The sequence below is a fragment of the Strigops habroptila genome, chromosome 20, assembly GCF_004027225.2.
Source record: "Strigops habroptila isolate Jane chromosome 20, bStrHab1.2.pri, whole genome shotgun sequence".
Classification (NCBI taxonomy): Eukaryota; Metazoa; Chordata; class Aves; order Psittaciformes; family Psittacidae; genus Strigops; species Strigops habroptila.
In genome coordinates, this window is record NC_044296.2 from 1,230,627 (window position 1) to 1,239,620 (window position 8,994).

At 51.8% G+C, this 8,994-nt stretch overlaps 2 protein-coding genes across 4 annotated transcripts; one reads left to right on the top strand and one right to left on the bottom strand.

Annotated features, from left to right (window-relative positions):
* Window positions 1-819: 819 nt before the first annotated feature.
* On the bottom strand, window positions 820-4,941 carry MICOS13 (mitochondrial contact site and cristae organizing system subunit 13). The gene is made up of 4 exons (XM_030509730.1): window positions 3,040-4,941; window positions 2,029-2,185; window positions 1,567-1,618; window positions 820-1,021 (listed from the first exon to the last, which is right to left on the bottom strand). The coding sequence occupies exons 1-4, from the start codon at window positions 3,210-3,212 to the stop codon at window positions 924-926; spliced, it is 480 nt and encodes a 159-aa protein (XP_030365590.1). The 5' UTR covers window positions 3,213-4,941; the 3' UTR covers window positions 820-923.
* On the top strand, window positions 3,171-8,780 carry HSD11B1L (hydroxysteroid 11-beta dehydrogenase 1 like). Of its 3 annotated transcripts, XM_030509726.1 has the most exons (9): window positions 3,171-3,311; window positions 3,672-3,719; window positions 4,987-5,165; window positions 5,488-5,618; window positions 6,195-6,306; window positions 6,550-6,641; window positions 6,975-7,068; window positions 7,827-7,992; window positions 8,217-8,780. In XM_030509726.1, exons 3-9 carry the CDS (start codon window positions 5,081-5,083, stop codon window positions 8,455-8,457), a joined length of 921 nt encoding a protein of 306 aa, XP_030365586.1. In that variant the 5' UTR covers window positions 3,171-3,311; window positions 3,672-3,719; window positions 4,987-5,080; the 3' UTR covers window positions 8,458-8,780. The 3 variants fall into 3 exon arrangements, with proteins under 3 accessions (XP_030365586.1, XP_030365589.1, XP_030365587.1); XM_030509729.1 differs by lacking the exon at window positions 3,672-3,719 and having other exon boundaries at window positions 3,232-3,311; XM_030509727.1 differs by lacking the exons at window positions 3,171-3,311; window positions 3,672-3,719 and having other exon boundaries at window positions 4,764-5,165.
* Window positions 8,781-8,994: the final 214 nt, after the last annotated feature.

The following is an 8,994-nucleotide window of genomic DNA, read 5'->3' on the forward strand; positions in this document are numbered from 1 at the left end:
CATTAAACCACAGGGGTTTCTTTCAAAGATGAAGTACCAAAACGTAACTACCCTACGTGAGGGAGTGGGTTGCAGTGGGCAAAGTTTGAACCTGGCATTGCAAAACCGACTATGGAAATGCAGAGGACATTGTTCTTCAAGCAGCAAATGCAACATCCCTGAATTTAAGAAAGCCTTCTGCAGGCTGCAGCCCTCGAGGTAGTTCTCATCCTTCAGCCAAAGTCATTCAGATGGTTTTAAATGTCTGTTAAAGGAATCAAAACCAAACAAGTGATTTTAGTGCTGCTAATGCCTGCCTTACTCAGTGCCCTTATTGACTCTGCAGCAATGGAAGGACAACTTTCAGCCCAGCCCCAACCCTTCTGCTCCTCAAAATGAAACCAAGTGAAGCACAAAACCTCTATGCTGAGAAAAGCAAGGTCATTGCAATCAGAGGTGGACTAATCCTCCTGCCCGAGAAGCAAAGCCTGGTGTGGTGCAGCACTCAGGCTACTACAGCTAATGGTAATCTCTCATCACAAACTTACCAACTCCCTTCTATTACACACAGTCATCAACAAGAAATATTGCAACTAGTAGTGGCTACTCCCAGTTGTGTGACAAGCCACAAAAGCAGCTTTCACCTCACTGATGTGCTCTGACACTCCTTCCTCAGCTTGTATTCTGTTACCTCTTGTTGGCTTGGTTTGCATCAGGCTGTTCAGGAGTAACACAACACAACCAGTTCAGCAGCTTCAGAGCAGGGCCCCCACTTCATGACCACTGGTAAAAGAACACGATTATCCCAGTCCTAGGCCAGAACCAACCCGGATACAAATGGAAATTCCAAAGTCTTTTATTGCAGCCTTCCCAAGGGCTGGGCTCGGCCTCATCCCACGGCCAACACGGGATGGAGAGAGTGACAACCCTGGAGAACCGGGACACTATTTGACAAGGTCCTTCACGTACTTCCAGCCTTCTGCAGTGTATTCACAGGCCCTGGTGGGAGCCACGGACAAGGCAGACATCACCATCCGTACTCCTGCAGGGAGAGCAGAGCAGAGTTATTCCCAGAGCAGCATTCCAGCCACATTTCCTACTGTTATTCTAGCATTGGAGATCTCTTTAAACACAGAAAGATCCAGCTCTAGCTCAGAAGCTTTCAAGCACACCGAGGCCTGAATGATCCTCAGTTTAGGTACAGCTTTATTGCTCAGTAGCACTTGTGACACAGGGAAACCCCAACTTAGGACCTGTGTAAGGGACAGATAATTGAACCAAAGGACTGAGCTAAGTTCCACTGTATTTCCAGCCCTGCCACATACTCCACGGGTGACGTTGGACATGTCACAGTATTTGTGGACCGTGTTCCCTCACAATTACATGAATTCAAGTGCAAAGTCATTCAGTGTGTCAGTGGCAAAACCTGGAGCCTCCTTAGTCCCAATGCTCCTTCCACCAGGCTGTAACATCTATCACCTCCTTCTCCATCATTCCATTTAGGACAGTACTGAAACAAGCCTGGTATAAGCTCTACATCTCTCTTGGCTCTTGCTCCTTTCACAGTTGGGTGAGAAGTTATTTTACCTTTATTCCAGAAATCAGAAGGGGAAAACTCAAGTTTTGGAATGGGTGGGAGCTAGAAAAAGAAAAGAGAGAGAAAATATCAGCACTCAAGGGGTTTCACTTGTAACAGGATCCACATCACCTTGACCTCAGGTCTCAAAGACACTTGGGTGCCTACTCTCCATAAGTCTCATAAGGGAACAGACCTGAGGCTTAAAGCTGACCCTGCTCCCTCCCCCAGTACAACATAGGGGCAGAAGGCAGGATTCACCATCTGGGTACTCCTGAAACCCCATCTCTGTGGCTGTCTCCTTCTCTCCCCTAAATTTCAAGTTTTATCCTCCCTCCATTTCAATCCCCATCAAAGCATTTTCAGTGTTTCAACAGCAAAACTCCCATCAGCACCACTGGAAGCACAATATCACCCCAGTGTTTTCTCCCCCTCGTTCAAAGGACGTGGTTGTGTGGCTGCACAGCCCTTACCTCCCAGCCCGTGTAACTTATCCACTCCTGGATGGCTGGAGGCAGCGCTGCCTGAGCTTTCCTGAAGGCTTCAGCACCTTGTGTGCTGCTGCCCAGCAGCCCCTGGTCGTACGCCACATACACGGCACCCCCTGCCAGGCCTCCTTTGGTGACAAACCTGGAAGGATCCAAAGCAGCAACAGTTCAGTTCCTGTTATAACTATCGATGCCTCTCTCAGTGACCATCAGAGGGAGGGTATTGATAAAGAAATCTGAGGGTTACAAATACTCTAATGGTTCTTGCTGTCTTCACAGAATACATGGGTTGGGTTGAAGGGACCTTAAAGCTCATCCAGTTCCAACCCCCTGCCACGGGCAGGGACACCTTCCACTAGAGCAGGTTGCTCCAAGCCCCTGTGTCCAACCTGGCCTTGAATACTGCCAGGGATGGGGCAGCCACAGCTTCTCTGGGCACCCTGTGCCAGCGTCTCAGCACCCTCACAGGGAAGAGCTTCTGCCTCAGAGCTCACCTCAGTCTCCCCTCTGGCAGGTTAAAGCCATTCCCCTTGGCCTGTCCCTACAGGCCCTTGTCTAAAGTTTCTTGTAGCCCCTTTAGGCACTGGAAGGCTGCTACAACACATATATATATTTATAAAACATACAGATAGAGCCACTGAGAGACGCAAGAGAGAACCAATATTCAAACCCGTGCACTCACGAATGTTTGAGGAAAGCGGATTTCCCTGTTCTCCATCCACCCCTCCCGGCCTCCCCCTTCCCGCGGTCCCTGCGCTCTGGGGCCGCTCCCTCAGCAGCCGAGCTTTGCCGAACCCACCGGGACACACGCGGAGCCGCTGCCGCCGGAGGCCGCGGCGCCGCACGGGGTCAAGGGCGCTACAAGGCCGAGCCGTGCGCCTGGACACAGGCCCGTGGGGAGCCCCCGGGCGCGGCGAGCGGCGGCTGCGAGGCCCGGGGAGAGGGGACGGGGCCGCGAACCCTCGTCCCGGGGCTCGGCGGGGCGCGGGGACTCACTTGAGGACGGGGACGAGCCTGGCGGCCATGACGGCGGCGGGGGGGCGGTGGGAGCCGGTCACGTGGCACGGGAGGCCCCGCCCCCGCTGCGTGGCGCCATGGCAACGGGGCGGGGCCGCGCTGAGGGGAGCGGTTGGGGGGGGGGGCGGCGGGATCGCGTCATGTCGTGACATGTCGGGAGCTGGTATCGCGCCGCCCCAGCCCCGCTGCTTCCTGTCAGCGCCGCCGCTTCGCCCCTGTGCTGCGGAGTGAGAGGCGCCGGTTCCCCCGAGGTACGGCTCGCTGCGGCGGGGGCGATCAGCGCTGGGTGTCCAGGCGTTAATCCTGAGGCAATGCCAGAGGTTCAGACCAGGCCGTGTGCGGTGCTTTGTGCACCTCGAGCCAAGTGTGAGGTGGTTTAAAGCGCTGCTGTCCCCCTGTTGGTAACAGGGGAGCGGGAATGAAGTGAGGATGGATAGAAATGAGAATGGGTAGAAATAGAAACCATGTGTGGCCAGATCACATTCTGCTTTTAACTTAAACCCCTCGAGTTCCACCCGTGAACTTCTCAGCTTCAAGGTCTCCTGGATTAGAACCTTTCAGCAACTCAGCTTCACACTCGTTCCTGTTTCCCCTCTGTTTATCTTCTCCAGGCCACGCTCCTGCAAGGAATTCAGTCCATGAGCATCTCCATACCTTGGGTAAGACTGGGAGTTCCATGCCCTCACTAAGCATTGGCCATATCCTGCTCTGCTGCCTCCCAAAAAAGCTTTATGGCGTGGAGAACAAGGGAGTTTTGCAGAAGACACCTCCCAGAACTGTCCTTTATTCACTGTATCCAACTGCTTCTGGCTCCTAAAGAGTGTGTGAAGACAGCAAACCTCACAGAGTGCAGAGAACCAGCCTGGTTAATGATGCTCTGCTTGGGAAGGGGATGCTGGTGGTGTCAGGAAGGTTTGGTCCTGACTCGAGGTTTGATTGTTCCTTTGGTGGAACAAGTTCTCAAGAAGGAGAAGTCCAGATGGAAATCCCTCACCTCTCTGCCTGCCTCGTACACCACTGTGTAACGCAGGCATGGGTGGTTATCCAAGCATGGCAAAGCACATCTCAGTGTAATTTGTCAGCTTCATTTCCCTCTCTGTTGTAAAGTTTTGTGGGCAGCTGCAGGTAACATGTTCTTTTGGACAAGAGAGAATCATTTATTCATTTTACTTTTCAGATTGGATGTGTTTTTTACATCAAATGTACCTGTGAGAACCTGAATGCAGCCATACAGCATAGAGAAGGCTTTGGCTGTGAACTTACGCTTTGAGGGCATGGTTTAAATGAGGACTTGGCGCTGACTCCACAAGTGGAGGGTTGCACTGAGGACGGGCATTTTCCAACCCTAACTATTCTATGCTTCTATCTTGGGTGACATGGTTTAGTGTGAGGCGTCCCTGCCCATGGCAGGGGGTTGGAAGTAGATGATCTTAAGGTCCTTTCCAACCCAAACCAGTCTGTGATTCTATGATTTTCAGGGTAATTCCCCCAGTCCAGTTCATTTAAGACACGCTGAATGGCACAAGCAGCAGTCCTGGAGCAAGTGGAAGCTGTGGAAAGACTCGTTGAGGAAGGCAGGAAGACAGATGAGATGATTTTGTGAGCTCTTCTGCTTCCTGCCCTCTTTGGATCCCTCCTCGTACAAGAGCAGGTTTCATTCTCTCGAGGCCTGCCAGGGTTGCTCCCTCTGGACAGGGAGTTCCACCGAGCCCTGCCCTTCCTTGGGCACATGCGAACCATTCCCAAAACTGGTGTTCCCTCCCTTCCACAGGGAACAGCAACTTTGCAGCTCCTTATCAAAGTGCTGCTTGTCCCTGTCCTCGCTGTCTTTCATTCCTGACAAAGGTGGCTCCCGCTGGAGTCTCAGTTCTTGCCAGCTCCTCTCTGCTATGCAGGACACAAAAGGACTTTCCGTGCCTCTTGCAGGTTGGCTTCCAGCATCAGGGGAAGGAGGTGGCCGTGTTTGGGCTGGAGTGCTCAGCTTCAGGACTTCACTTGGCTCTTCACAACGTGGAGGGATATGAAGCCCATTGGAAAAGTGCTTTGTGCTACAGCGTTCGTAATTGGGTTCCTCGCTGTCTTCTGGAAAGATTCTTTTAAGCCAGGTAGGTTCAGCAGGGGGGGTCATTCCAAACTGGAATGGAAATCACAGGAGAGAAACTTTGACTGGTGTCTCATTCCTGCCCGGAGTCTTGCCAGAGGTTGGGGCTTCATTCCCAGAAATAAAGAGAAGCTTGAAACAAAGAGGAAGACAAAATGTTCTCACAGCATTTCCAAAGGGATCCTACTATCTGGGAAAGAGGGAAATCACCTGTACTTTGCCACTTACACCCTTCTGCTTTAGAGCTCTGCCAATAGTTAAGGGCAGCTCTTCTGCTGCTTCCTTCACTTACTTCTCTATCTCTTCTTCTCTTTCCCATAAACTAGAGACGTTGTCTGGCGCCCGTGTCCTCCTGACTGGAGCCAGTGCTGGCATTGGAGAGCAGATGGCGTATCATTATGCCAGATTTGGTGCTGAAATAGTTTTGACTGCTAGGAGGGAAGCTGTGCTGCAGAAGGTAAGAACTTCCTTCTAGGAGGGAGGACAAAGAGATTTGCCCTTGTACCAGAAAACCCCACCAACACCAACAAATCAGTTGTCAGTGGGACAGATGCTCTGTCAGAGCTGCTGTTGAACAAACCCAGCTTAGTTACTGGTGGTGTTTCGGCAAATAGCTAAACTGTGTGTCATTACTGGGCATCCTCACATCCTACACATCCTCAGCAAAGGAACTAGGAAAGATGAACACTGCTAGAGCCTTGCTAGGTATTTTGGGAAGGAAGAGTACTTAATGTAAAGCCTAATCCTTATTCCAGAAGAGTTCTCCTGAAGACGACTGTCTTTTTCAGGTGAATCTTGATCCTTTTCCAAGGTAGAGTGAATCTGCATCCTGCTAAGAGTTAACTGTCTGCTTAAGTCTGGATGCCAGATGAGCTCTCAGTGGGCTGAAAAGAGCTAGAGTTAAGGTTGTTTCTGTCCAGAACTGACTCTCACTGACCGTGTAGGATGGGGAAACCTTAGAGTGTCCTTACTTCTGTTCTCCCCCCTTCCCAGTCCATGGTGTTTAACCTTTGGCTGTGTGTTCTTCTTCAAGGTGATGGAGAAGTGCCTGGCACTTGGAGCAAAGAAAATATTTTATATCCCTGCGGATATGTCCAACCCTTTAGAGCCTGAAAAGGTGGTTCATTTTGCTCTCCAAAAGCTGGGTAAGCATCTGGGCATCTCTTTGGCTTCCAGTACAGACAGTTCTCATTCCTGTAGGAGCTTCCTGCTTCAGTTTCCCCATGTTCCTCGCTGGGAGGGATGTTCAGGACTGGAGGGTGTGGGGGTTGGGAATTCCAGTCTGGGTGTAACTGTCTTTTAGCTGCTTTTTGTGCTGGAGGAGATGAGTGTGGAGGAAGGACTGGTTGGGGCTGGCCCCTTGCTTTGAGTGCTTCTCCTGTCCCCAGGAGGCCTGGATTACCTGGTGCTGAACCACATTGGCACAACCCGTTTCCAGATGTGGGATGGAGATGTGGAGTACACCCGCTGGCTCATGCAGGTGAGCTTTCCCAGCAGGAAGAGCTCCTGCACGAGTCTGGCTTCTCCTGGGATGGCTTTGGGAAGCTCAAAGGCAAATTCAAGTCTGTGGCAATGGTTGAGAACAAACCTTTGCTTTCATTTGTGTTTCAAGTGGTTCAGAGGCTTCGTTACTGGTTTGCTCAGGTGGTGTATGTGCGTGTGTAGGAATGGCTGGGAAGAACTTCACTTCTCTCCTTCCTTCTGTCCTTCTTATCTCCCATTAGCCCAGGGATTGATGAAAGCCGCTTCTGGCTCATGCTGACCTTCCCTCCAAACCCTCCTGCTTCTTCCACATCTACTTTTACCGTTCCAGGTGAATTTCTTCAGTTACGTGTCACTCGCAACAGCAGCTCTCCCCACCCTGGAGAAGAATCAAGGCTCTCTTGTGGTTGTTTCTTCCCTCACAGGTTGGTGGCTTTAACTGCCATAACACTGCTCTTGTGGACATGGTGGTTCCCAACACGTTGTGTTTCTCTGTGTCCTTCAACCCCTCAAGCCCTTTTCAAGCTATGCTTTAATAGTAGCAAGCAGGACAGTGGCTGCTCTTGTTTTCTGGAGACCTTCTTTGTGTGGCAAAGGAACTTTGCTCTTTTTTCACCATATGCCCAGATCTACTTCTTTGGTTCCTGCCCCTCACAGCCAGGCCCATCCCTCCTGTGTTTCTGTCATCCTCCTACTCGACAACCTTCTGGCTTTGGCCATCAGGAGGCTGCTGAGTAGCTGCACTGACTGTTTGGGATGGAAAAGCAGGAGAAAGGCTTCTGTGTGCACTCCAGGGAGCTGCATCACCATACCCAGCTTCAGGCTTGTCCCTGCCCTGTGCCCTGACGTGCCCTGGTGTCGTGGTCCATGTGTTTGCACGTCATGGGGAGGGAAGGCTGCAGCAGAGCATCACACGGGGCTTTTTAGCCCAGCGGGGACCTGGTTACTGGGTAAATTAAAAGACAATTCCTTCCTTTCTCCAGGAGGTGGCTCCTGTGCTGGGATGTGCTCCCACAACCGGCTGGAATTGCCTCAGCGCCTGTTTGTGACTAGAAATAGAGGGAAACTCACCCAAAGGGAACATGGGTCGATGATGCAGGATGATCCAGATTCCCCCTGCATGGCACCATCCTCCTTCCAGCCAATCTCCTGGTGTTTTCCATTCTCTCCTTTTCCTTCCCAGGGAAGATCCCCACTCCCTTCACCACTTCTTACTCTGCCACCAAGTTTGCCCTGGATGGATTCTTCAGCTCGCTGCGCCACGAGCTCTCCATGCAGAAGAAGAACATCTCAGTCACACTCTGCATCCTGGGCCTGATCGACACCAAATCAGCCTTGGAGAGCACCAGGTACGTGTGTGGAGGAGGCTGGGAGGGACCAAAACCTGCACCTCAGCCGCTTTATGGTGGGGTGAGCATCCTTTTGGATGTGTAACAGGACGAGTTGGGTGCATCGTGGGGGTTCTGTGTCCACCTCAACATGTAGAAAGCTGGGGGGGGGGTCAGTGTGCACAGGTACAACCCCCACCATGGGCTGCCTGGCTCCGGGTGATGCTCTGGCTCTTTGCTTCCAGGGGGAAGGTTTATCTTCCTGCTTCTCCTGCTGCCGACGCGGCGCTCGCCATCATCCGGGGGGGAGCCCTGCGTATGAGGGAGGTTTTCTACCCAGGCTGGCTGCACCTCGTGTGCTGCCTCGGGGTGCTCTTCCCCTGTGACCCCGCTCTACAGAGCTTCTACAGTCCTCAGGGAGGCCCAGGCTCCTCTCCCATCCCTTGTAATCCCACTCCTGCCCCGGCGGTGGCAAAGTACCATTAGCTCTTTCCATAAGACTCCCTCTGGGCTCCCTCTAATCCTACCTCAGCCACAGCTCTGGTGTTCCTACCCATCAGTCAGATGTTTCTCCCAGTTCACTCCATCTTAGTCCTCCACCATCTCCCCCTCCTTCGGCCTCACCTCACCTCTGGTTTTACCACCTCAGCTCCAGCTTTAACCTCTGTTGTACAGGAGGTCCTGGAATGTCTAGGCATTCCTGGGCCATCGTCCTCCACCACTTCATGGTTTGTGGATTCTCTGAAACTTCTTGTTTCTTATAAATAGAATTTGAATGTCGGTTTTAATTAAACTATTTTTTCTATGGGTGTTGGTGTCACATGTTGGTGCTTCCAGGCTGGGACCTAGCCTCTGAGCACAGGCCCTGGGGTAGGTGTTTGCTCTTGTTAAATCAGCTCTTCCTTGCTGTAAATGCCAAGATGGGTTCATGATTCCTGCATTGGAGAAAGAACACAGAGGGAATTCTTCCCTAACACATTATTCCTACGAATATGTATCATGGCAGCTAAGAAAAAGCAGTTT

What these genes read in the sequence shown, in the direction of transcription:
- MICOS13 (XM_030509730.1), bottom strand. Translation starts at nt 3,212, where the DNA reads ATGTCACGACATGACGCGATCCCGCCGCCCCCCCCCCCAACCGCTCCC. An exon ending in AGGCTCGTCCCCGTCCTCAA is followed by an intron (nt 2,186 to 3,039) that starts GTGAGTCCCCGC and finishes GGATCCTTCCAG; the next exon opens with GTTTGTCACCAAAGGAGGCC. An exon ending in TAAGTTACACGGGCTGGGAG is followed by an intron (nt 1,619 to 2,028) that starts GTAAGGGCTGTG and finishes TTCTTTTTCTAG; the next exon opens with CTCCCACCCATTCCAAAACT.
- HSD11B1L (XM_030509726.1), top strand. Translation starts at nt 5,081, where the DNA reads ATGAAGCCCATTGGAAAAGTGCTTTGTGCTACAGCGTTCGTAATTGGG. An exon ending in GGGAAGCTGTGCTGCAGAAG is followed by an intron (nt 5,619 to 6,194) that starts GTAAGAACTTCC and finishes TTCTTCTTCAAG; the next exon opens with GTGATGGAGAAGTGCCTGGC. An exon ending in TTTTGCTCTCCAAAAGCTGG is followed by an intron (nt 6,307 to 6,549) that starts GTAAGCATCTGG and finishes TCCTGTCCCCAG; the next exon opens with GAGGCCTGGATTACCTGGTG.